Source organism: Oryctolagus cuniculus, chromosome 7 (genome assembly GCF_964237555.1).
Source record: "Oryctolagus cuniculus chromosome 7, mOryCun1.1, whole genome shotgun sequence".
Lineage (NCBI taxonomy): Eukaryota > Metazoa > Chordata > Mammalia > Lagomorpha > Leporidae > Oryctolagus > Oryctolagus cuniculus.
The window spans coordinates 110,353,196-110,380,045 of NC_091438.1; the positions used below are offsets into that span (position 1 = coordinate 110,353,196).

The window sequence follows — 26,850 nt, forward strand, 5'->3', positions numbered from 1 at the left end:
GACAGTGAGAGAGACAGAGAGAAAGGTCTTCCTTCCATTGGTTCACTCCCCAAATGGCCACAACAGCCGAAGCTGTGCCAATCTGAAGCCAGGAGCCAGGTGCTTCCTCCTGGTCTCCCATGCGGGTGCAGGGGCCCAAGCGCTGGGACCATCTTCCACTGCTATCCCAGGCCACAGCAGAGAGCTGGACTGGAAGAGGAGCAGCCAGGACTAGAACTAGTGCCCACATGGGATGCTGGTGCCACAGTGCCAGCCCCAATCAATTTTAAATGATAACTTCAGTTTGCTTTTATTACTAAAAGTAGCAAACATTTTCCATGTATTTAATTTTTGGGGTGTTTCATCTTTGGGTTTGGGGTTTACCATATATATATATATATATATATATATATATATACACACACACACACACACATATATACACATACAGATTTATAAACACGTTCCTAATGCTTAAGTGATTCAGTCTAGTATTTGTATGTCTTGAAAATTTATTTGTCACTTAATTATTTTGAGAAGCAAGAGACTGAAACAATGTGAGCTTCCATCCATGACTTCATCCTCCAAAAATCTACAATGGCTCATGTTGAACCAGGCCAAAGCCAGGAACCAGGAACTCAAATTCCCATATGGCTGACAGGAACCCAACTTCTACCCATCACCTGCTGCCTCCTTGGGTTGCTTTACCAGGAAGCTGGGATTGGAAGGCAGAGCCAGGATCGAACCCAGGCACTCTGATAGGGTAGGGGATATGGATGGCCCAACCAGTGGGCTAACTGCTGGGCCAAATGATACCCCAAGAATTCCTTTTCTTTTAACCTGAGGTCATGGTAATAGTCATATTCACTCCTAAAACTCAATATGATAGACATAGTTGTATTTCTTCTTTATTTTTTTTAAAGATTTATTTGTGGGACCGGCGCTGTGACATAGCAGGTTAAGCTACCGCCTGTAGTGCCGGTATCCCGTATGGGCATATGTTCGAGTCCTGGCCGCTTCACTTCTGATCCAGCTCCCTGCTAATGCACCTGAGAAAGCAGCAGAAGATGGCCCAAGTCCTTGGGCCCCTGCACTCATGTGGGAGACCTAGAAGAAGCTCCTGGCTCCTGGCTTCGGATTGACCCAGCTCTAGCCGTTGCAGACATTAAAGGAGTGAACCAGCAGATGGAAGATTGATATCTCTCTCTCTCTCTCTCTCTCTCTCTCTCTGTAACTGCCTCTCAAACAAGCAAATCTTTTTCTAAAAGATTTATTTATTTTTTCTAAAAGATTTATTTATTTGTTTGAAAGGCAGAGTTACAGACAGAGAAAGGGACAAACACGGAGAGGTCAACAAAATGTGGCATGTGTTTCCCCGTTCACTTAGACTTTTTGAGTATTTTTTTTTTTAAGATTTATTTATTTATTTGAAAGGTAGTTACAGAGAGTGAAAAAGATAGTGCACACTTCCATCCACTGATCCATCCCCTAAATGGCTGCAATGCACAAGCTGAAGCCAGGAGCCAGGCTCTCCATCTGGGTCTCGCATGTGGATGCAGGGGCCCAAGCACTTTGGCCATCTTCTGCTGCCTTCCCAGATGTGCATTTGCAAGAAGCTGGATCAGAAACAGAGTAGCCAAGACTCGAACTCACACTCTAATATGGAATGCTGGCATCTGAGGTGGCAGCTTAATCCACTGTGCCACAACACTAGTACCTAAGTATTTTTTAAAAAGTAAAATTGTATTATATTTTGTAGTTGACCTTGTATATTAATTTTACATGAGAAATTTACCAAGCTTATTAATTCTAATAATATATCTGAAGACTTTCTTATCTTACATTGACAATTAGGACCTACAATACTATTTTGAATAGGAACAGGAAATGTTCTGAAGGTAAATGTTTTCACTGTTACATATAGTACTAGATGCAGGTTTTTTCTAGAAATTTTAAATTAAGGAGACTCCTACTCATTTTTAAAAATTTTTATTTTAAATTTTTCAATATTGTTGTCAAAAGTCTTTTCCGCATCTTTTAAAATATCTTTTAGCGGGGTAGTTATATTTTTTGATTTCCTGTTGTTAACCCAATTTTGCGTTGATTCCAAGGATAAACAGCTTGGTCACAATGAATCTAAGTGTGTGGGTTTTTTTTTTATTTTTGGGGTTTTTTAAATATTTATTTGAAAGTCAGAGAGACATAGGGAAGAGAGATCTTATCCATTGGTTCACTCACAACAACTAGGGCTGGGTGAGGCCAAAGCTAGGAACCCAAGAACTCCATTTGGGTCTCCCTATAGGTGGCAGGGACTCAGATATTTGAGGCGTCAACTGCTGCTTCCCAGGGTGGCAGACACCTAAGTACTTGAGCCATCATCTGCCACTTCCTAGAGAACAGATTAGCAAGAAACTGGCTCAGAAGCAGAGGAGCTAGGACTAACCAAGCATGCTGATATAGGAAGTGAAGTCCAAATTAGTGTCTTAACTCCTGCACCAAATGCCCACTCTGTGTGACTTTAATGCGTTGGTAGAACAGTTCTATTTTGTTTGAAAGTTTTGGGGGTCTGTGATGTGGTGCAACAGAGAAAGCTGCCATCTCTAGTGCTAACTTCCCATATGGGTACCAGTTCAAGTCCCAGCTGCTCCACTTCCAATCCAGCTCTCTGCTATGGCCTGGGAAAGCAGTAGAAGATTACACAAGTGCTTGGGCCCATGCACCTGTGTAGGAGACCCGGAAGAAGCTCCTGGCTCCTGGCTTTGGATCGGCCTGGCACCAGCCATTCCAGCCAGTTGGAGATTGAACCAGTGGATGGAAAATGGACCTTTCTCTCCACCCCCTCACCCCCCGCCTCTCTGTAACTCTGCCTTTCAAGTAAATAATCTTTTTAAAAAAAGTTTTCTAATTATTTTTGTGAAACTGAATTATTATTTTTCCTAATAGTCTACAGATTTTGGTCTTTCAGCCTTGAAAAATGAGTTGAGAACTTCTTTTGAGGAATCAGGTTTTCCCTAGACTCTGTAAATGGTTTTAATATATTCATGAATAATTGTTCTATATTAGTTATCCCTAGAATGCTTAGTAGGGATAAGCATTAAAAAGTAAAATTGTATTATATTTTGTAGTTGACCTTGTATATTAATTTTACATGAGAAATTTACCAAGCTTATTAATTCTAATAATATATCTGAAGACTTTCTTATCTTACATTGACAATTAAGACCTACAATACTACAATGTGTTAGTGTTTTGTGTACAAATTTGTGATTTAACTGATTTGTATGATGGTTATGATTACTCACATTTTGATTTTGTTTTGCTAAATCATTCTTATCTAATAACAATTAGAGTTTCAGGCTTTTTGCATTAAATCACAGATAATACCCTCTCTGACTTTTTAAACATCTGCTATATTTGACTTTATGTTCCATTTTAAATTCATAGTAGGGGATATTTAACCTTTTCTTATTTAATCTTGTAAGAGTGTACTCTATTTTTCTAGTTTTTTTAAAGAACCAACTTTTGAAAATTTTGATTGTATCATTTTAGTATTTTATTTGTCATAGTTTATCTTATTCTTTTAAAGTTCTAACTCTGCGGCTGGCACCGTGGTGCAGTAGGTTAATCCTCCATCTGTGGCGCCAGCATGCCATATGGGCGCCAGTTCTAGTCCTGGTTGCCCCTCTTCCAGTCCAGCTCTCTGCTGTGGCCCGGGAGGGCAGTGAAGGATGGCCCAAGTGCCTGGGCCCTGCACCCCATGGGAGACCAGGATAAGCACCTGGCTCCTGGCCTTGGATTGGCGTAGCTCTGGCCGTTGCAGCCATTTGAGGAGAGAACCAACGGAAGGAAGACCTTTCTCTCTGTCTCTCTCTCTCACTGTCTGTAACTCTACCTGTCAAATAAATGAATAAATAATCTAAAGTTGCTTACTCTTCAATTTCCTAACATAAGCATTTAAGGCTATGCATTTCCCACTAAGCATCACTTCAGCTGTATCCCACAAGAGATGGAAGGCAGAGAGAGAGAGAGATCTTTCATCTACTCGTTCACTTCTCAAATGGCTGCAACAGCCTGGGCTAGACCAGGCCAGTGCCAGGAGCCAGGAACTCCATCTGGGTCTCCCACATAGATGGCAGGGACTCAAGTACTTGAGCCATCACCTACTGCGTCCCAGGTCCACTAGCAGGAAGCTGAATTGGAAATGGAGCAGCCAGGACATGAACTGGCATTCCAGTGAAGGATGTGGTCATTGCAAGTGAGTTTGATTCGCTGCACCACAGTACCAGCCCCTATATATTGGTTTTTAAATATTTTTTCTTCCTTCAGGTGTTCAGGTCCAGATTCTTTTTTAAGATAGTTGAATAACTTGGATAAAGAATTGTTATCAAGATCTGTTCATTTAAGAAACATTTGACAACGGAAGGCTTTTCTATCTCTTCCTCTCTGTCTGTAACTCTACCTCTCAAATAAATAAATAATTAAAAAAAAAATTTGAACACAAAGCACTGTGCCAGATGCCATTAGTACAACTTAAGTATGGTTACAGCCCAGTGGGGATGTGAAAAAAAAATAGCTTCAGAGCCGGCGCCATGGCTCAATAGGCTAATCCTCCGCCTGGCAGCACCGGCACACCGGGTTCTAGTCCTGGTCAGGGCACCGGATTCTGTCCCGGTTGCTCCTCTTCCAGGCCAGCTCTCTGCTGTGGCCCGGGAAGGCAGTGGAGGATAGCCCAAGTGCTTGGGCCTTGCACCCGCATGGGAGACCAGGATAAGCACCTGGCTCCTGCCTTCGGATCAGCGTGATGTGTTGGCCGCAGCACAGCGGCCATTGGAGGGTGAACCAACGGCAAAAGGAAGACCTTTCTCTCTGTCTCTCTCTCTCACTGTCCACTCTGCCTGTCAAAAATTAAAAAAAAATAAAATAAATAGCTTCTTTTTTTTTTTTCAAGATTTATTTATTTATTTGAAAATCAGAGCTACACGAGAGAAGGAGAGGCAGAGAGAGAGAGAGAGGGAGGTCTTCCATCCAATGGTTCACTCCCCAATTGGCCGCAACGGCCAGAGCTACGCCGATCTGAAGCCAGGAGCCTCTTCTGGTCTCCCATGCGCGTGCAGGGGCCCAAGGGCTTGGGCCATCTTGTGCTGCTTTTCTAGGCCATAGCAGAGAGCTGGATAGGAAGTGGAGCAGCCGGGACTTGAACCGGCACCCATATTGGATGCCGGCACCGCAGGCAGTGGCTTTAACTGCTAAGCCACAGTGCCAGCCCCATGGCTTCTGATTTGACATTAAAAATGCATAATTTTAGGAGCCAGCATTGTGGCACAGCAGGTTAACCTGTCACCTATGATGCCAGCATACCATATAGGCACCAGTTCAAGTCCCAGCTGCTCCACTTCCAATCCAGCTCTCTGCTGTTGTGGCTGGGAAAGCAGCAGAAGATGACTGAAGTGCTTGGACACCTAGCACCCACATGGGAGGACTCCAGATGTAGTTCCAGGCTCCTACATTTGGCCTGGCCCAGCCCTGGCTGCTGGAGCCATCTGGGGAGTGAACCAGAAGATGGGAGATCTGTCTCTCCCTCTCTATATATAACACCGTGTTTCAAATACATAAATCTTTCTTAAAAATGCGTAATTTAAAAAAAAAAAAAAAAAAAAAAAGAATAGAAACTATCAACTCCCAACTTGACTCTCACTGGGATTAAACATGACAATAGGTCTGATCTGATTTCATCATCATTAAAAAAAATCATCTATTATTTTTCACTTTATGTTTCTGTGTGGGAGCAAACTGTTGAAATCCTTACTTAATGTATACTAAGCTGATCTTCTGTATATTAAGATAATCGAAAATGAATCTTGATGTGAATGGAAGGGGAGAGGGAGTGGGAAAGGGGAGGGTTGTGGGTGGGAGGGACGGTATGGGGGGGAAGCCATAGTAATCCATTATTCGTACTTTGGAAACGTATATTCATTAAATAAAAGTTAAAAAAAAAAAATGCGTAATTTTCAATTTAACGAAAATCAAACTATTAGATGTTTAAGGAATTCATTTGATCATCTGTTCCCTGCCTTAGACCTAAAACATAAAGAATATCCTCACCATGAGAAAATGGTGTGTGTCAGAAGTCCACAGATTGTGCCAAAAGAAACTTTTAATTACATACTTTTTCCCTAGGTGTGAAGATGCCTTAAGGAAAAATAAGAGCTTAATTGGGCCAGATCAGAAGGAGTATCAGAGGGAACTAGAGAGAAACTATCATCGTCTTAAAGAGGCCCTGCAACCACTGATAAACAGAAAGATCCCTCAGTTATATAAGGCAGTGTTGCCTGTCACTTGCCACAGGTATGCTTAGTTTTTGTTGTTTTTTCCTCTTACTGTGGAGCTCTTTAGAAACATGAAATCTGCTTGAATTATCTGTTTTAATAGTGTATTAACCTAACTTTCCTTATTTATGGGTTTCAGATATAGCCCCTGAAATCTAACGAGTTTGACTAGTGTGAGCCTTTCATCACCTGTACATTGAATCAGTCTGCGAGATAAAACTCAGTTCAAGAATTATAAGGTTGTGTTAAGCACTCTTACTGACTGGGACCCCACATTTAAGTCTGGTCTCCTAAAAGTATTGCTTTTAAAGTCCTGTCAGACTTTGTGGTAGGATTCACTAGAATGTTTCCATGTCCCTCAGCCTTGATAGTAAATAGTATCCAGCATGTTCTTCTAAGTATGTATTAACAAGTAACATCATTGAGTATCAAACAGCCTTCAAACTTTTTCTGCACTTTTAACTGTTGACAAATTAGAAATGGAAGTAACTTGGAATTTTCTCAAACAGAAGCCTAGTTCTACTTGAGCCAGTAATTGAATTATTTAGTAGATCCCTGTTGTGTGGTGGATGACGGTATTTACCCTGAAGAGGCTATTGCAGAGATGGAATGGAATTACAGATGGAAGGGTCCTAGACAGCTCCTCTTTCGGCACCTGAAATCCGGAAAGGACTCAGTAACTCCTAACAGTAAACTGCCTTTTTTTTTTTTTTTTTTTTTTTTTTTTTTTGACAGGCAGAGTGGACAGTGAGAGAGAGAGACAGAGAGAAAGGTCCTCCTTTCCGTTGGTTCACCCTCCAATGGCTGCCGCGGCCAGCGCACTGTGGCCGGCGCACCGCACTGATCCGATGGCAGGAGCCAGGTGCTTCTCCTGGTCTCCCATGGGGTGCAGGGCCCAAGCACTTGGGCCATCCTCCACTGCACTCCCTGGCCACAGCAGAGGGCTGGCCTGGAAGAGGGGCAACCGGGACAGAATCCGGCGCCCCGACTGGGACTAGAACCCGGTGTGCCGGCGCCGCAAGGTGGAGGATTAGCCTAGTGAGCCGCGGCGCCGGCCTTTTTTTAACTTTTGAAAGCAAATTCACATACAACTATTGAATTATTGTGACAGTGATAATTTTACCACCCTTTCCTAACAGTAAAGCTATTAAAGTACAATTATTGGATAAATTAATATCTGGAGGGTCTCAGTGAAGTTGCTTACATGAAAACAGTGTGAATGCTTGAGACTTTACTGTGGAAGAAAGTTAAACTGTTTAACCCATCTGGGGATTAGTCCCTGTTAGCAGGGCCTAATATTTATCTCTAGACCTACAAAAAAATCACTTGTTCACGTATTCATTCAGAAAAATGTCATACTAAGTGCCTGCTGTATGCCATCTCCCCCACAGAGAGCATATAAACCTTCTGGCTCTCTTCCGGAACACAGGGAGATCAGAGACCCAGCATGCTTTCCCTGACAAAACTTTGCTTCCATCACCCTATACTGATGTGACACCCTAAAAGGAGGTCCCCTTTCATGGTAGCCACCTCCCCCCCTCCATTTGTGGTTCCCTCTTCAATCTTTTTGCAGTTTCATCCTGTTGCCTCCACTCATCTTGTCTCTACTACTGCTATTTTCCAAGTTTTTATATTCAAAGCTCAATGTAGTCTCTTTGTAACTGGCCTCTCATGGTTCAGTTTTAATGGCAGGAAAATTAAAAACTAACTTAAGGATAAAGGAAATACCTTAAGAGATATTTCAAGAATATCATCCCCTTCACTCTTCAAAATTCACAAAATAAAAATTTTTAACTTTGCTGACTTATAAATCTGGAATATTAAGACAATGGTTCTCCAAGTGTGAATGGGACCAATGAGGGAGAAGGGATTCTTAAGAACTTTTCAGATTTTTGTGGTCATTGTCCTTTTTCTCATTCTGAAGTTTTCTGGATTACATGGAATGTGATACTCTTAGATTGAATACAGAAGCAACTGTTATTTATAGTAACATGTAATGGGTTCTCTTGGAGAATATTACTTTAAATTTTTCTTACTATCACAGTACTTCAAAAAGTTCATGATAAGTGGGAGAAAAGATAAACTTGTTATGGTGCAAATATCTTGAAATCCATATACAATACATATTTTCCACAAACTTTCCAAAGAACCCTCCAGTGCCTGGAACAAAATAAAACTATCTTTTAATCCCATTTTTCTATATTCTTTTTTGTTTGTTTGTTTTTGTTTTTGGACAGGCAGAGTAGACAGTGAGAGAGAGAGAGAGAAAGGTCTTCCTTTTGCCGTTGGTTCACCCTCTAATGGCCACCACGGCTGGCGCGCTGTAGCCGGTGAACCGCACTGATCCGATGGCAGCAGCCAGGTGCTTCTCCTGGTCTCCCATGGGTGCAGGGCCCAAGCACTTGGGCCATCCTCCACTGCACTCCCTGGCCACAGCAGAGAGCTGGCCTGGAAGAGGGGCAACTGGGACAGAATCCGGCGCCCCGACCGGGACTAGAACCCGGTGTGCCGGCGCCACTAGGTGGAGGATTAGCCTATTGAGCCGCGGCGCCAGCCTATATTCTTTTGACATTAACCTTGTATAACCCACAAGATTCCTGGGGCCCTCATTAATTTGTGTGCATGCGTATGACGTTTTTCCTCCCTGGAAGGTTTTTAAAATTTGTTTGAGAGGCAGAGAAACAGGAAGACAGATGAGAGAGCAAGCCACTAATGGTTAGGGGCCAAAGCCAGGAGCCCAGAACTTAATCCAGCTCTCCCACGTGAGTGGTAAGAACATAATTACTAAATAATCTTTAAGAATGTAAAAGGACTTGAGACAAAGTTCAAGAAGTTTAAGACTTAAAATTTAGGGGCCAGCGCTGTGGCATAGTAGGCAGCTGTCCCACATGGGCACCCGTTTGTGTCCTGGCTGCTCCTCTTCTAATCCAGCTCTGTTTATAGCCTGGGAAAGCAGAGGAAGATGGCCCAAATGCTTGGGCCTGTTACCTGAATGGGAGACCCGGAAGCAGCTCATGGCTTTGGATCGGCTCAGCTCCAGGCATTGTGGCCATTTGGAGAATGAACCAATGCATGGAAGACCTTTCTGTCTCTTCCTCTCTGTGTAACTCAAAATAAACCTCTCAAAATAAATAAATAAATCTTTAACAAAAGAAAAATTTAGAAAACACCTGCTTTGCCATTTAATAACCACAAATCTTCTCCTGAAGTTTCTCGTTAATACTTAAATGTTTGTCTTATTTATCACAGTACCTGAAGCACACATTGGACAAATGAATAAATGACCAATAGATTTGCCAGAGTGGTTACTATGCTTCTAATCTGTAGAGAAAAATGTAGGCCAAAATATACAAATGTAAAGCAGAGTATGTAGGATGAGCATCTAACTTGAAAGAACTGGTGGCAAAACTGGTGAAATCCAGCAGAGAGGTATGTACAACATTTTAAACGCATATGTAGAAATTACTTTCTTATATCTGTGCCCTCTCGTTTTTTTCCCAGAGATTCCTTCAGCCGAATGAGCCTTCGCAAAATGGATCTCTAAAATAAATGCACTGTTTCATTCATATGAAAAGAGCCATGTATTCAACATTGAACCTGAAAAGTTCAACGATCTATTGAAAAATGACTTAGGATGTACTTCTGAAAATTACAGCATTAAGTCATTGAAGAATGCCAAAACAGTATCAAATGTAGACTGTTAAAAGTTTGAGAATCATGGCTGTAGTTTCTACTGTTCTGGTAACATACTGTTATCTCTTTTTTTGACATTTTAATGACACAAAAGGTACACTATACATTTACTGTTATTTATATCATAGCTAATGTTAAGTTTATTTACTTTTAAGTTCATATTTTTTAATTTATATTACCATTTATAGATTCATTTTGGTACCATTTTAAATGTAGTAATGCTTATTTTAAAGGTACTATTAAATATGTGAATGTTTACACTAATTTTACTGAGTGAGACTTAAAACTTTTCTTTACTGACAAAGGCAGACAGTTAAGAGCAGATTCAAGAACTAGTTCTAAAACTAGCAAAAAACTTGCAGGCACTTCATGGGCCCAAAGAACAGCCCCAAATTAAGTGAGTTAATGAGAGAGGATAGGTAGTAGTAATGGTTTTGTGAAGTCTTAAAAATTAGTTTCTAAACTATTTTGCATTGATTCCAAAAAAAGGAATTTGACATTTTGAAAATGTTTATTCTGGTGCAGTTAGTCTTGAAAGCAATGCATATGAGGGATGTTCAAAAAGTTCACAGAAAATGAGCATTAGAAAAACCTGTGGATTTCAAAGTGTTTCCACCAAAATAAACTTTTTAATTCTATTTTCCATGAACTTTTAATACTGACTTTACCTGATAAAACTTCTATAAATGATTAAATACTGGAATAGTTAATACCAAGTGACAGGAGCTTAATATTTATGATTCAGTTTTGTGATAATAAAATCTTTATGAATTTCATGTCTTCTGGCAGCTGAAACAAGTGATTCCTGTGTTTCAAATTAAACAAGCCAAGGTACTTTCTGACTTTTGTATGGATTTTACAAAACTCTTGTAAAAAATTAGTTGCTTGAGTCAAAATTAACTAATTCATTTAACATATGAAAAAGTAATGTAGAAAACAGTTTGAGAAATTAGCATTTCAGTTATTTGGCAATTTTTTCCACAGTACATATTAGTAATTTCTGGAAGTATTTTAAATATTTTTTGAGTCGGATTACTGCTTTGTAGTATGACACCTATGTTTCTACTGAAGTTATATAAATCACTTAATAACTGTTCAGATTTAATACACTGCCTTCATTCTACAGTTGCTGTAAAAAACGAGTTCAAAAATGTCTGAGCATGTAGGTGATGCTAGTATACTCTGATGCACCCCTCTCACTCATACTTAGGAACATGCAGTATTATCTCAAATTCCTTATCTTAGCAACCCAAAGACTGAATGAATCACAACAGGGTTTATCAGATCAACGTATGTTGTTGGACCAAAAAGAGTTGAGAAGTCAGAGGGCATAACTTCAAAAATCTATATTGGGGAAAGAAGAGACAAATGACCAGAAGGAGGCAATGAGTGGAGAAAAGAAACTTTTTTGAGGGAGGGAGAGGTAAACCTTAGGTCACTTCTCTTTAGGTACTTGTAGTTAGAACTTTGGACTGTTTCACACAAATCTCAGTGACAAGATCAAGGATTAAAGACATACAATGATTTAATTATCTTGAAATACCCAATTCTCTGACTTCAGTCAGAACTCTTATAAACACAATGGTATGATGCAAAACACATCCTAACTTCTTACATCAGTTTTCTTAAAACACAAACTTTCTCACATCAGGAATTTGTGTTAGTTCTTAACATTGGCTATCTTTTGAGGTCCAGGTTCTATCCTAGACCTACTCTATCAGAAGCTTACAGACAGTGCACAGGGTTGTCTCTCTTTAAAAGTTCCATTAATCACTGTAAATGCAGTAAAGGGGAAGAAGTACCATGACTTTATAGAAGAAAGTCACTAATTTACTAGTTGACCAGCAACTCTTATTTGTTGAAATAGAACATTTAGCAGTGTTACTCCAACAGTCTTTATATTTATTGTTCAGAATAATTTTTAAGAAAACCTTAGTAACAAGAATGTCCTTTAACAAGACATAAGATCATTGATCATCTGCTAAAAATGAAGATTTAACCAAGTTTTTATATGTGCCCAAAGCATAAGTTCTCCAGTTGTGGATTCCATTAAATAATGTCTATATAAAGGACAACTAGGATGCGACAACTTTTATTATAAACCTCTTAAGTATGACAACTTGGATGGACTAAGCACAATTTCTTCTCTTTGAAAAGTTCTTCACCTCCAGTCAAAAAGTCCTGAATATTACCAAGGTAATTGTGCATGTTTATTCTCTTTTCTATACAGATATATCTAAACATACACATACATGTTTTTTTAAGAGAAATCAACTGTATTTATGATAGAAATAAGCAAGTAAAAAAATCCAAGTATTTGTATACATAGTTGTTAAGCAGTTTAAATTTTATTGACCTCCCAGTTTTAAAAAAAGTTAAATTTAAAGGTCACACCTCTAAGTCTGATGTACTATATACAGATCGTGCAGAATATGGGTATGAAGAGATACAAATGAGTCCATGCCCAAAAAGATTTACTAGAGTACAGGATCTTCATAAATACATATAAAATTCTTGAGAAGATAGAAGGGGACTGTCCAGGCTGAGACACTCCAAAATGATTCAAGGCACAATTATACACCATTGTGAATACACACATTCTAGACTTTGTGCCTCTGACACAGCCATCAAAGATTTGATTTCATGACTGATATCAAACTAAATGAACTGAATGAGATTCTGCTTCTTAAATGAAAACCACAGGACCTATAAAACATGTAGATAATTAACTCCGAAATATGGAGGATACAAATACAAGCACTTTATTTTAAAAAGCAAACAAAAGATCCGTGTAAATCCAAAAGTGTTTAAATGCTTCCATTTTGGATAATTTCAGTTAAGAATCTATTTAACTTTGTTCCCAGAAGCTAATGCATCACTAGTCTCTACTAAGGAAAATGAATCCTAAAAATTAACATGGTTTTCAGTAATTCAAATTTCACTATATAAAAACCTAGAGAGACCAATATCCAATAGCTTCGAAAGAAAAGCCAAGACTCTTTGATGTAATCAACTTTACCAATGTTTGTCCAGGTCTGTTTAATATATATACAAGGAAAATACGTTCACTCTATAATTTCTTATAAAATAGCAAGTAAGGAGTAGATGTAGGAGATGTAGAAGGGGAAAGAGAATTCAAAAAGTCTTTTTCTTCAGTAACTTTCACTTCAGAATCATCAAAAAGCAACCATTTCCCCTCATACTCCTTTAAGCTTTGTACTACATATGAAATTTTGTTCTCAAATCCATTCATGTTAACGCCTGTTTGGTCACTGGAGTCCTTGTTTCTATCAGACTCATGGGTCCCATTAGTACTGTTAGTCTCAGAATTTCTATTTTCAGTAAATGCTGTACTGGCCACCTTATCAGGATTAGATGCTTTGTTGTACAGCTCATAATCTGCTTTGCTCTTTTGTCCTCCAAGAAGTCCAATAGCTTCTACATTTTTTTTGTTCAAAACTTTACTTGGCTGTGTATTTCCACCGACTCTAATCGACACTTCTTCTTCATCATAATTTTCAACCACACCCTTTGCTTCCTCATCATTCAGTGGTTCTTGCTTACCTATTTCACACATTTGGTCAACCACAAAATTTCCCTTATCTAGTTCTAAACTGTTAAGGTCAGTGACTTTAACAGAAGCAGTATAATGCCCACTACTGATTGTAATGCCACTATGCATCACAACTGCAAATAATCCATAGCTGTCGTTAGTTGGCTTTGTGCTCCATTCTTCTAGTGATAGTTTAAGAGGCGTCAATAAAGGCGTGTTGATCTTCGAAAGTCCACCACCGTAACAATCAAACCTTTGGGAGGAAAAGAAACAAGGTTTCCTGCAGTTCCAAATTACATGTTTATTTATTCATTTTTATTTATTTAAAAGGCAGAGTGACAGACAAAAACAGAGAGAGAAAATATGGGTTATTTTCCATCTGCTGATTCACTCCCCAAATGCCCACAATAGCTAAGTATAGGCTAGGCTGAAGTCAGGAACCAAAAACTTCATCCAGGTCTCCCACATGAGTGGCAAAGGATTAAAGTACTTGAGCCATAGGTGGACTCAACCCCACTGTGATGTGGGATAGGACTCCCAAGCAGCAGTGGCTTAAGCTAATGAGCCACAATGCCTACTTCTATTTTGAATTCAAAATTTTACACCCCATGTGAAAAGTTTAAATGAACCCTTAGTATTTAGATGCTCATATGAATACCTTCAAAAGTAGAGAAGACTTAAATTCTGAAATATATATACAAACAAATATTTTTAAATAAGTGTTATATTTATTTAGGTGTCTCTGGATTGTCTTTCCCTTTTATTTTCTTAAATTATATTACAGTTAGTTGCAATTTCCAGCTCTGCTCCCAATTCCAGCTTCCTCCTAATGTGCATCCTAGGAAGCAGCAGGCAATGGCTGAAATAGTTTTGTCCCTAGCACCCACACAGGAGACTCGGATTGAGTTTCAGGCTTCTGCTTTCAGCCTGGCTCAGTCCCAGCTGCTATGAGCATTTAGAGTGAAGCAGCAGATGGAAGGGAGACAGACATGTCTCCCTCTCTCTCAAACAATAGTATTATCAAAAAAATAGAATTTTTTAAAAGACTATCATTTTATAACATAATAAAGGGTATAAAATTTACTGGGAAGTTCTCATGGTAACTTCAAACAAGTCAGAATGTACAAAGTAGTAATATCTAGAATGACATACGTAACAGAAAAAGACTATCCAAAATGTAATTCACATTTTTATACTTATGTTTTAAATCACTTTTAGACCTTTGAATTCTAAACTACAGAAAAAAATTTTCCAAGACTACTTTGGTTTCCTAGCTTACCTAGAAACTGCAAAGAATTCTGCCTTTCTGCCCTTCAAAAAAAAAATATATATATATATATATACAAGATTTATTACCAGCTTTAATCAGTTTTTGAATTCTAAGAATGAAACTGAAAGATATAAAGAAACATATCTTAATAGAATATGTATTCATACCAAAAGGATTTAAACTGATGCATTTTTACAGGGAAGCTATTTAATAAAAAAAACTCTTCAAAGGCAGTCTTTATGAATTCACTTCCGTACTTTTGTATTCCTACTATTACAGTATTATAACAAAGCTTCTATAGTTTATTTTCTTCATATAGCTTTTATTTATAATACTCACTCCAAGCCACTAGCAGCAAAGCACTTCAAATGAATAGTTATAACTTCAGGCATTTTGTCAAACAGAAGACTTCGTTCGGCTTCAGTGTAATGATGGCAATTCTCACAGAAATATTTATCTTCTCCTACAATCCTCTCCACTGAAGCAAATTGTGAAATTGCCCATCTCAAGGTCTTCATTTCTGTTTTTGGCTCTGGAGAAACTACAAAGATAATCTTTTCACTCACAAATCCCTGAGACATTTGGAAGTTAAGTCACAAAGTTGTATGTACAGAGTTAGTATTCAGAGATTATACTTTCAGGAACTTTTATAAGCTTATCCCCAATAGTGTACATGTGCTCTTTAAATATTTATATTTAGTCAACAAAAAAATTTTAAGTGATAGAGACAGGCTACCTCATTAAAAGTATGATACACTGAGGCAAAGATTAGGCTTAAGACAGAATGGTTTAGCCAGTCTTTAGTATCTGACAGGTAAACTCATCTCCTGATTATTTCTCATGACATTTCTATCCTTTTTGTGATTTACATGAGACACAACAGTGTACTGTGTTCAAAATAACCTTTATAGCTCTGTAATATTCTGTTCCTCCCAAATTATTAACCATTTTGTTTTTCTATTCCAACACACTTCATGAAAACAAAGACGCCACAATTTTCTAAATGCTGAATAATTTTTTTTTTTTTTTGACAGGCAGAGTTAGACAGTGAGAGAGACAGACAGAAAGGTCTTCTTTTTTCGTTGGTTCACCCCCAAAGTGGCTGCTACAGCATGCGGGTGCAAGGCCCAAGCACCTGGGCCATCCTCCACTGCACTCGCAGGCCACAGCAGAGAGCTGGACTGGAAGAGGAGCAACCGGGACAGAATCCGGCGCCCCGACCGGGACTAGAACCTGGGGTGCCAGCGCCGCAGGTGGAGGATTAGCCAGGTGAGCTGCGGTGCCAGCCTAAATGCTGAGTCTTGACAGTGAGACTTGATAAGCAAAAGATTGTATGTTAGCTCAAGGACATTAAGAGTCAGCTTTTCCCTCCCCAATCACGTTAAGCTACAATGAGACTGCAGCTGTCAAGAAAAGTAACTATTCCATCCTCCATAAAAGAATCCAATTTTGCTTACTTTCAGAACTCTCCTCTACTTTGGAAAGCTCATCTTCCTGTACTGGCACACTGATGTCCTGAAAATCTTCTCTTCTTTCTGTTAAACTTTCACACTCCAAACAACGAGTCCTTAACACCAGTTGGCCTTGAAATAATTTCTCTACTAGCTCAAAACCAATTTGCTCTGCACCTGAAATGAAAATAGGAAAAGTTAAATCTATACAGATTGGTTATTTTGGCTATAGTGAAAAACTAATCTGCCACTTAAATAGAGCATATCATGAATAAGAACCCTATTTTCATTCCTAAACTTACTGACACTGAGATAACATGTTAATGAAACATAAATTCCCTTTAAAGACGCTTGTTAGTATGAATTACTATAGATATTTTGTTCCCAGAATAAGGATGGCACTTTTGATGAAATGACTAATAATATTAATACTGCACATTTTCTCTGAAATAAGCAGATCTTAAAACCATGTAGCCAAATTCAAATTAGGCATAACTTCTTGTGCTTTCTACTTTAAAAATTTCATTCATTCGTTTATGCTAAATACTGCATAGACAATAGGAAAAGACAGTCTTTCTACTCAAATGTACTTAACTTCCCAAATTAATATTACATATGTAATAATTTGAACAAAAGGTCTTCAGGGGTCATGAGAAAAAACTATTTGTGGATTTTAATTTTTTTGCACCAAAGTAAACTTTTAAATTCCATTTTCCAGACTTTTTCAATTACCTTTGTGTATGTGTTTGTGTACACACAAACATCTAAGAACAATGCTAGAAAAATACCAGTTCACATTTAGTGTTAAATGTCTTTCTCATATAACAAAAATTTTAGCCATACAAATTATGCTGTGCATTATAATTCTGTAGCTATTAATATTCCTACCTATGAAAGTCTAAGAGTTATACTGACCTTTGTTTATAGGCTTAGCTTCATTAACATTTACAGGTTTAACCTTATTTTCTGGAGAGTCAAGACCACAAACATTAGTTGTGTTATCAGTTTCACACTTCCCCAAGTCCTCTTCAAGATCATATTCATTTTCTTGAAATTGTCCTTTGGATCCTTGGTTTGTTGTTATTTTTCCCAGACTACAGAATTTAGAAAGAATGCTGGGTTGCTTAGCTGAAGACTTTAACCAATTTATTTTTACTCTTGATTTCTTTTGTGAGGGTCTTGTACTATCATTTTCAGAAATACACTTCGGGATTATTTTAGAAGGAATCTCTAATGTATCACTTGTAGCTTTTCTCTTTGATCTAGTTTGTCTCTGGTTCTCTTCCAGTGACTGGTATTCCTTGGACACTTTAACTTTTTTCTTCATGTTACCAAATTCAGAGTCACTTTTCCTTTTACCATTTCCTTTTGGGAGCTTTTCTTTATAGTCCTCAGAATTCCTTATATTGTCAGTCTCAGCATTGTTCATATCACTCGTTTCCTCTTTCTGATGCAGTTTTTCTTCTACCTTAGTAGGTAATTCTGCCACATTTTTTACTTCTTCTTTTTTTAGTAGTTGGCATGTTTCTTGAATGTTTCCCAAAATACACTGTAATACTTCCTGTGCATCATGCTGTAGATATCCTTCATACATAGGGTTGAGTTCCCTATAAATAAAAATTTCCATTTCATCTATTCTAGTTTTGAAGGTACAGTACATAAAAGAAAACCTTGCATGTAGAAATGAATTCATTCATAGGGACATCAAATTACTTCATTTAAAAAAAATCTAAACCATTTACTCAGCTACTAATTTGAACTTCTAGCAATAAAAATAAAATGTACTGTTTTCACATTACCAACAGTTCTTTAATCCTTTTCATTAGAAACAGCTAATACTTGTTTAGTATTTACCATGTCAGACTTTATTCAAAACACTACATGTAAAAAATACACACACATACACACACACATATATAATCCTCATAATAATCCCATGAAGTAGGTACTATCATAAAGGGACCTAAACAGGCACATAAAAGTTAAATAACTTGCCCAAAATCACAGAGTTAAGACGCAGAGAGGATTCAAATTTGTTCTTGGCTACCAACCTACAATGTCTCTTAACAAAGGTACAGCAATGTAGTACATGTAGGCCTATTTCTAAACTAAATGATTCAATTTTTTTTAAAAAGTCCTATTAGTATGATATTTTAAATAAGGCTATTTTATCTATAAATTTTGTTTTTAATACCACAAAACAATCTAATCCAGTTGATTCATAACTCTAAGTACATGTAACTATAATATTTGGAATTTACAGCTCTTACACATTACACTTCTATTTTGAAATCTTGAGGATCACATTTGTTTGGGAATCCAGAAATTTTCAGATTTAAAAGGCAAAATGGCACATAAACAGCATATGAATCACCAGTATGAGCCAGGATTCTAATTCAACTTTATTTCTACAGAAAAATATATGAATAGTTACATTAGAGGTGAATATGATGAATAAAGACTATAAATAACCTCATACAATTTCAGATGTAATGAATTTAATATCAAATTTTTGAAAACATTCTCCGTTTTCACAGCCTCTGGGATACAAATAACTGTGGATCTAGAGTTTCCTTGCCCTTTATTCCTGACTCTTCACTCTCTTCCAAAGTTAGAAACAGTTTACATTGAAATCCTAAAATTGTTACTACGGGTTATACCTGAGTGTGTTAAGCAGTCGCCTTGGTTGAGTAGCAAGTTCATCAGTATATTTCTCTGGGTTTAAGAGAAAACTAGCCTGGAGCTGTTCAACTGAAATGATTAAGGACTGTAAACTGCATATCAATTCATAACTTGCCAAAGAATCTTCTTTGCAATTTCCCTGTGAAGAAAGAAACACCCAAAACCAATTATTTTCTGTTCTGAACAAAGTACCTTCCCCCTTCTTTTTTGTTTCACTGAACAACACTGGCTTTTTAAAATTTCATTACAGCACTAATTTATGAATAAGACAAACTCTAAGAGGATTTTTTAGTTACTTTTTATGTGGATGGTAATCATTTTCAAATTATAGACATCAAAGATTTCTTTAAATATATCCACTTAAATTTTTTAAATGAATCTGAAAACAAAACTTTCTGATAAACAACTAGAAGACAGGAGAACACTCTTAAAAAGATAATCTAGTTACCTTATGACAATGAATAATTGCCTGAAATTCAGTTTTCAAAAAATTAACAGATATCTTTTGTCATCCTTCTCCCAAACCCTCTAGTATGTTACTTTATTTCTATACAAGTGAATTTCCATTAATCTAGCATTACTTTTTTGTTTGCTGTTTTACTTTTTTTTTTTTTTACCTTATCTCTCTGACTGGCTTCATCCTTTAGAGCTTCTTTCTTCCTTGAAATAATGTTAAATAAGTGCTTCACTCCAGATTTAAAACCAGGACAAAAATATAATACCTATAAAAAGTGAGATTGTCTAAATGTTTACTGAACAATAATGTATCCCAAATCATTAAAAAACCACTTTCAGTGTATATTACCAAAAATTATGGGTCTAAACTTTTGTCTTCCCTCTACAAAACACTGAGCCTGGTTAGATACCACTAAGATGACAAGAGCACACAACGTAATAGCTATATAATTTCATGGAGTTAAAGATACATTATCATCATAGCACCAGGAAATCAGGCAGAGAAATTAAATGTCTTGACATCTACTTAACCCAGGTCTACTCATTTTACCTTTACCACCTTTATTTAGTATGTCACTTTCTGTTACACCAGAGAATGGTTTACTTACAATCAAAAGCAAATTCAGTACAGACAATGAAAGTCCTCCTGTAACCTGGAATTCTCAGAGACCTTAAATGTTGTATCACTCTTTGCATAACAGCAGGGATGGCGAACCTTTTTCCTGTCAAGGGTCATCTGGATATTTATAACATCATTTGTGGGCCTTATAAAATTATCAACTGGAAAATTAGCCTGCTATAGATTTACTGAATTTCAAGTCCTGCCTGCAATTGTCTTGCCAGGGCCAAAACCAAAATGATTTTGCATTTGCTAGATAGATGTTCCCCACCCCTGCCTTACAGTAAAATTTTATTATACAGCAAAATGGTCAGTTTACCTGAAGTATACTGTTAAGATAACAAGTATTGCCGAGATTATTCAGTCCCACAAACGGTAACAAGTTTTCTCTCTTCTCACAGTTTATAGGTGAGGACTGTGCTGCAGGCACAACTTGATCACTATTAAGCAAAGGGGAGAAAGGCAAAATGACTAGTTGTATCTCAAACAAAAGGGAAATATTATTTCATCTTTCCCCAAAAGTTGTATAATCTGAAGAATATATAGATTTTATTCAGATGACATTTTTAAGAAATCCACACAGACTCACAAATGGCTATATACCAACAATACAAAATTTAAAAACATTATTACACTCAATAAGCCTCAAAAAAATTCTCCTAGAATGTTAATACAGTTTTACAGAGCAGGAAGAGGAGAAACTGGTACTGTGATTTGCTTAGTCCACTGTGACAAAAATGTCACAGCTTAGCTCTAAATAGAAACCTGGGAATAACTTGGCTGTAACATTCAGGAGAGAAGGTTCTTAAGTCAGATTTTGCTAATAAAGATTAAGAGGAAAATGAGTCTCTGAAGAAAATTATTCCGCTATCCTTCACTTAGAAATAAGCTGTTCAAGTTTATCATTTTTACTTCACTTTAACCAAGCAAGGCCAAGTATTCTTGAATAGCTGCTCTAGCTATTACTACTCGAGTACCTCATTTATAAGCATGAATGCTGATAAAGGTTGACACATCATCTCTTCAACTGATGACTGATAGAAATTAGGAAATTATACATGGAACCAAATTCACTTTGGTCACCCAGCAGAGTGCTTATTTGTTGAACACGGAGTGTCAACTTCAGCTAGAGAAACCTTATGGAATAAAGTATTGTAGCATTCACTGAAGATACTGTTTTTTAAATACAGTTTGCAACTATATTCCTCCAACAGGTATATGAGTAGTTGTGACTGCATAGCTACAAGACTTGTTCAAATGTCAGGTAACTCTCAAGTTTCCTACACCCAAATATCCTAATTCCCTACCCTTCACACTTTTGTATTACACTACAAATAATGTTTAAACTCTGAATGATAACTTTAGTCCATAAATACTTCTACAAGTTAGTCTAAACAGCTTGAACACAATGTTAATGAGTAAACACTACAGATGTGAATACTGTGGGAAACCCCCAGTTGTCTTCTGTTCCTACTACATACTGCTACACTTACATTCTAATGTGTATTTGTATGTATGTTAATGCCTGCGCCTCTGCGTACTACCAGGTCAGTCTGGAGGTATCAACCCAAGTTCACTACTTGATGCAGATTTTTTAAAGTACAGAAATAGACTTAAAGCAAAATACATACATTTCAGATCCTCTATATTCAGAAGCTTTTTCTTCACTTTCTTGAGAATCTGTAAAATCCAAGGCTCTCTTAGTTTCCTTTTTCTGAAAAAACTTCAAGGAAAGTCTGTTTTTCTTGGATGGACTACCTCTTGAAAGCCCATTACTTTCACTAGGTATGACACCAGGCATTTTCTCTTCAAATCCAAAGGAGTTGACAAGAATTAATATACGGAGGGCAGCTGTAATCACCAGTTATATCTATTAATCATAAAAGCAAAAGTTTCGTTAGTTCTCAGTTACAGGCAACAAAATCTTCAACTCTGAAAAATTTACCCAGGGAATGGTACAAATTAGAAATTCCTATTTGGAAACCTAATGCTTGACAACAGACTGTTTATTGCTAATGAGCTAGTCACATTATGCTTTAAAATCTCTTAAATAAGGGCACCTCAGAAAGTGTTTTTAGTAGACCTACAGTAAAGCAGTATCAAGGAATAAAAACAATTTTTCATTACATTCTATTCATTTTAAAAAGCTGATGAAGCACCTACCATGTCCAACACTGAATTAGCAAACAGGGATGAATAGAAAAGCAAAGTAGTTCTGGGCATTAACCAGTCCTCCCTTCCGTTCATATGAGTATATAAAATAAAGTCGCTAAATGCTCTAAATATAACTCAAATACAAAAATACAGGTCTTGTATTCAGTTATATCTAAAAACTTCAAAGATAAAATGCATGCAAAGTGGAACGGTGGTGTAAAAAACTGTTTGCTGCACTTTTGTATATCCTTTTTCTACTACTTTTTCTAACTTTTTAAAGCTATTTTTTAAAAGTGCCCTAAGTAGGAAAATAGATGATTTGCTTTCCCTTTTGCAGCCTTTCTTTTTAAAGTAAAACTTTCAGATGAAATACGGCAATATTTGTGGTAGTTGTATATTTCACTGGAAAATCTGGGGGGAAATCTGATTGGAGCACTTCCGTAAAATTACTTAGAACCTAAAAAACCGAGCTATGAGTTTCAAATGTAAACACAGAGGAGTAAGATGAGCTACGCGAAGTCCACTCAAATTCCATTTCACTCAACTGACGCTGATCTAGGAATTCACAGCCCGAACCCAGCAGTGAAACCACTTTTCCTGGAAAGTCGACCAATCTCCCCAAGCTGTCTCCGGCTCAACTTACTCTTCTGGTCACCTAATGCTGGTGATGAACGATAAACCAGCCTGCGCTCCATCGTCTGGGATTCTCCAAGTATTAGTGGTTCTCGTAAAAGGTATTTAAGAGCCAATTCTGATAAACGATAGACGCTGGATTCTAGGTGACAGAGCAGACCCAACAGGCAGCCGGAACAGCGGATCGGCTTCTTACACCAAACCAAACCAAACCTGGCCCCCTCAAAGCAAGGATCAAACACTGCACATGACCGAGAATACAACGCGTTACCGGGTGCTGCATCCTACCCGGGAGCGGCTGGGGGCGGGGAGGTTCTACTAAAACCGCTTCTGTAATTGTAAATCCACTAACGCAGAAAACAATGCCTCCGACAGTAAACATTCTCGAACAAATGACAGCACGAACACTCAGCCCTATCAGTTTCAAGTTCTTTCCTTTCTAAGATGACAGGACTCAATTCCTATTTTTCCAGAAGAAACGTAAAACAATCCCGAACATCTCCGCTGAAGTTTTAAGACACGTGGCGTTCTAAATACTGAGGAAACTATACATGAAAGAAAACGCGCGGTAAAATTTCGCAATTGCCGTCCGAAGGCAACGTCAGGGCAATCAGTACTGCTTCTCCCTATCGGGCTCCACGGGAGAGGAAACCGAGAAGGCGGCCGTGCCCTTCACACACCCCGGGGGCACGGTGGGGGCGGCTGGCGGCGCCGTGGCCCGCACCGCGCTCCGGCCCCGCGCCCGTGGAGCCGGCCTGTGTACGCCCAGCCCGCACCTGCCTCCCCGACTGCAAGAGCCGCCGCGGAGCCCCGGCCGGCAGCGCGGCGAGGGTGCAGGACCGAAACGAAACGGTCCGGGGTCTTGCCCGCAGCCCCACTACGCTGCCCGCGGAACTTGCCTCCACGCAGAGCACCAACCCCTTCTCAGGCCCTCCTCACCTGGCCATGGCCCAAACGCGGTCCGCGGCGCTGACGCCGGCGAGTCCAGCCGGGAAGAGTGTGGGTGCGGCAGGTGAGTCCCTGGCCCGAGCCCGCAGGGCCCCCGACCCAAGGAAAAGCTTGGCCGGTCGCCCTCCCCGCGGGGGAGTGACCATCCACTCACAAGGGCGGGAACCCGGGCCGCCGCTCGGTCCTGCCTGATGCCTGCGCCCACTACATGCCCGGAGCGGCGCCTGCCCGCGCCCGCCCCGGGTGCCAAAGAGCGCACCAAGCCGCGGTCCCGCTCGCCGAGCGCCTGAACCGCTAGGGTCTCCCCACTCCACCGCCGAGGGGAACTTGGCGCGTTTTCCTCAGTCTCAGGACCCCCGTGTGTTAGCCTCCGCCCGCGCCAGCACTGCGATTGAAGGTGGCGTCCTTCGAAAATGCCGGTCCTCGCCTCCACGCTGCACAGACGCGAAACACCAGGGCCGCCCCGCGACCGCCCCTGGCCCCCGGCGCGCACGGGCTCCGGAACCAGCTGGAACGGTAGCTCCCCCAAGATCCTAACGGGTTCCGCACTTTCAAACACCGCAGGCACAGTCTCGGGCAGCTCGCGCGGGTCCTCGCTGAGGGCGCGCACTGGAGGCCTGGCTGGCGGGCTCGAGCCTCACACCCTTTTTTTTTTTTTTTTTTAACCATTCGTGCGCGCGAGTTACGAGTACGGGTCGGGAGACGGGACAGAGGCAAGATGGGCCGGGCCCCCTTCCTCAAGGAGGAGCCCTTAGGTGCTCAAATCCGCCAATCCGCGACGAAGCATCCCCAAAACCTCACCCCCTTCACTGCCCAGGCAGAGCCAATCAGAAGTACCCAGACAAAAGCTAGCAAATGGGCGGGAGAAAGAAATCCAGCCAATACCAACAAAGAAGACAGAAAGGCTCGGGCCAATCCTTATGAGACTTACACCGAGTTCCTCAGGCGCGGCTCCCCGCCTCTCGCTCTCATTGGCGCTCGCGTGCGCGCTTTCGCGGCCGACTGTTAAGAGTCTAGCTGTGCGTAGTGTTGGCCCGAGGGACGCCGGCGAGGGCGCGGCTTCCGGAGCTAGGCCCTCCCCGCGAGCCCCGCCCTCCTTTCTTGCGTGAACGCTCGGGCGGGGTTACCAGGGAGACCGGCTACGGGAAATGGAGGCCGCGCCGCGTCCTGCTCCGTGCGTGGGCTTTCTGTCACGGGCAGCAGCCCCGGCCCCAGGGCCGTCTAGAGAAAACCAGCGCCGTCACGGAGGACGGCGGAGCCTCAGCAGAGTGCTTTAGGGCGAGGCTCCTTCCTCAGACGCCGATCGCCTCACGGTGTCCTCTCGAGCCCGACCCGCCGTGGGCCACACAGCGGTTCCGACCCGAGCCGCCGCTCGGAGGCTCAAAAGCAGCGAAGCAGGCGGCTCGGGTGCCCTTTTGTGTTTGTGTGCTTACCTGTGCGGCGCGACCTCGGCGCAAGTGCTGAAGTTAAGCAGGAGAGATTTAGTCCAAATCCGAATGTTTCGGTTCTGCTGTGTGCCCGGCATTTTTCAAAACGCTTAGGACTGTGGCCTGAATGAAATACGTTCCTTGCGCTAAAGGAGTTGTACATTCGAGAGGAGACAGACGTTAAACTAAAAATGGGCACACACGATGGAAGCGACAGCAGGGGCATGCCGTTTTAGGTGGCATATTCGGGAAAGCGCCCTGCAGTTGACGGCTGAGCAGAGCGAGCCCGGGAGGGACCCAAGGGGAAGAATGGTCCCGGCGGCAAGAACAGCAGATACAAAGTCCTGGACGCGTTTGGTGTTTTGCAGAGAGGTGAGGTAGCCAGGCTCCTGAGAGCGTGTGAGCCTGGGTGAGAAGACTACACGCAGGAGATGAGCGAAACCGGCTGGGCCCCCACGCAGCAGGCCGGGGTGGAAGGCGCTGGGTGGTGCTCAGCCGGCAGGGGCAGGATTTGTGAAACAGTCCCCCCCCCCCCCCCCCCCCGCCGCGGTGGACAGACCTTTGACCTTCAAGAATGCAAGCAGGAAGCTCCACTAGGGGGCTGATTTCGGTGGCCAAGGAGTAAACTGGTGACTTGTGATAAATGGAAGTGCTCAGAACGTGAGATTCAAGAGATTATACATACATATACGCACATGGATATACATATATCCATACATATAGACACATAGCCATATACATGACAGAGAAAGAGAAAGTCACTGCCCAGATCTTAACAGCAGCTGAGACTGGGTCAGGCCAAAGCTGGAAGCTCCGAACGCACCCAGATCTCTCGCTTGGCTGGAAGGGACTCAACTGCTGGAGCCATCACCTGCTGCCTCCCCAGGTGCCGCCGCAGCGGGAAACGGGAACAGGAGGCCAATGGAGAGGCAAAGACAGGCACTCTGAGATGGGGGGCAGACATCCCAGTTGGTGTCTTAACCATTAGGCCAAACGCCTCCACTATATTTGAAGTACAGCCAACCAGCTTCGTTGAGTGACCGGAAGCATGGTATGGTAAGAAAAAAGAGATCAAAGATGACAGTCCCCACCCCCCCCAAGCAACCAGATAATGTTTGGTTTTCTGTTATACTTTCCCTTACCAAGTTAATGAAAAAGATTTCCTCAGAAGATGGAAAAAAGAAATAAGTATGAGGGTACTTCAAAAAGTTCGTGGAAAATTGAAATTAAAAGATAAGTCCATTTTGTGCAGAAAAAGAAATCCATACATAATTTTTCATTATACACATTTTCCTTGACCTTTTGAAGACTTCTCATATGCATAGATTTAAGAAACTGTTTGCCCCATAGTAAACTTATCTTTTTTTAAAAAATCCATATTTGAAGGCAGAGAGAGAGCTTCCATCTGCTGGTTCACTCCCCAGGTGGTGGCAACAGCTGCAGCTAGTCCAGGCCGGAGCCAGGAGCCAGGAGCGCCACCTCAGTCTCCCACATGGGTGGCAGGGGCCGGAGCGCTTGGGCCATCTGCTGCTGCTTTACCAGGTATGTTATCAGGGAGCTGGATCCAGAGCAGAGCAGCCAGAGTGCAAAGCAGGCGCTCATGAGATGCCGGCGTTGCAGGCGGCTACTAAACCAGCTGCACCACAGTGCTTGCCCCTA

The 26,850-nt window shown here is 40.5% G+C and overlaps 2 protein-coding genes across 12 annotated transcripts in view; one reads left to right on the forward strand and one right to left on the reverse strand.

The window, feature by feature from the left end:
* Positions 1-11,846, forward strand: part of DOCK7 (dedicator of cytokinesis 7) — a 268,374-nt gene extending 256,528 nt beyond the window's left edge. For 5 of the 8 annotated variants that reach the window (XM_070078382.1, XM_070078385.1, XM_070078378.1 and 2 more), the window contains 2 exons: positions 6,157-6,324; positions 9,807-11,846. In XM_070078382.1, the coding sequence (XP_069934483.1) occupies positions 6,157-6,324; positions 9,807-9,849 (211 nt within the window). In that variant the 3' untranslated portion in view covers positions 9,850-11,846. Of the gene's footprint in view, positions 1-6,156; positions 6,325-9,554; positions 9,698-9,806 lie in introns of those variants that run through there. The other 3 variants (XM_070078379.1, XM_070078384.1, XM_070078381.1) reach the window with 2 other exon arrangements.
* Positions 11,847-12,327: 481 nt separating this feature from the next.
* Positions 12,328-25,698, reverse strand: USP1 (ubiquitin specific peptidase 1). Of its 4 annotated transcripts, none has more exons than XM_008265152.4 (9): positions 25,198-25,698; positions 21,661-21,899; positions 20,349-20,469; positions 19,572-19,676; positions 18,933-19,093; positions 17,188-17,879; positions 16,279-16,449; positions 15,161-15,362; positions 12,328-13,804 (listed from the first exon to the last, which is right to left on the reverse strand). In XM_008265152.4, exons 2-9 carry the CDS (start codon positions 21,828-21,830, stop codon positions 13,069-13,071), a joined length of 2,358 nt encoding a protein of 785 aa, XP_008263374.1. In that variant the 5' UTR covers positions 21,831-21,899; positions 25,198-25,698; the 3' UTR covers positions 12,328-13,068. The 4 variants fall into 4 exon arrangements, with proteins under 4 accessions (XP_008263374.1, XP_008263373.1, XP_008263372.1 ...); XM_008265151.4 differs by lacking the exon at positions 25,198-25,698 and adding an exon at positions 24,696-24,835; XM_008265150.4 differs by lacking the exon at positions 25,198-25,698 and adding an exon at positions 23,756-23,895.
* Positions 25,699-26,850: the final 1,152 nt, after the last annotated feature.

Bases quoted from the DNA above. Each gene is read 5' to 3' on its own strand.
- USP1 (XM_008265152.4), bottom strand. From the start codon at position 21,830: ATGCCTGGTGTCATACCTAGTGAAAGTAATGGGCTTTCAAGAGGTAGT. The intron at 19,677-20,348 runs GTAAACTGACCA...CACTTTTTATAG, and splicing joins ATCTTAACAGTATACTTCAG to GTATTATATTTTTGTCCTGG. The intron at 13,805-15,160 runs GTGAGTATTATA...TTCCTCCCAAAG, and splicing joins TTTGCTGCTAGTGGCTTGGA to GTTTGATTGTTACGGTGGTG.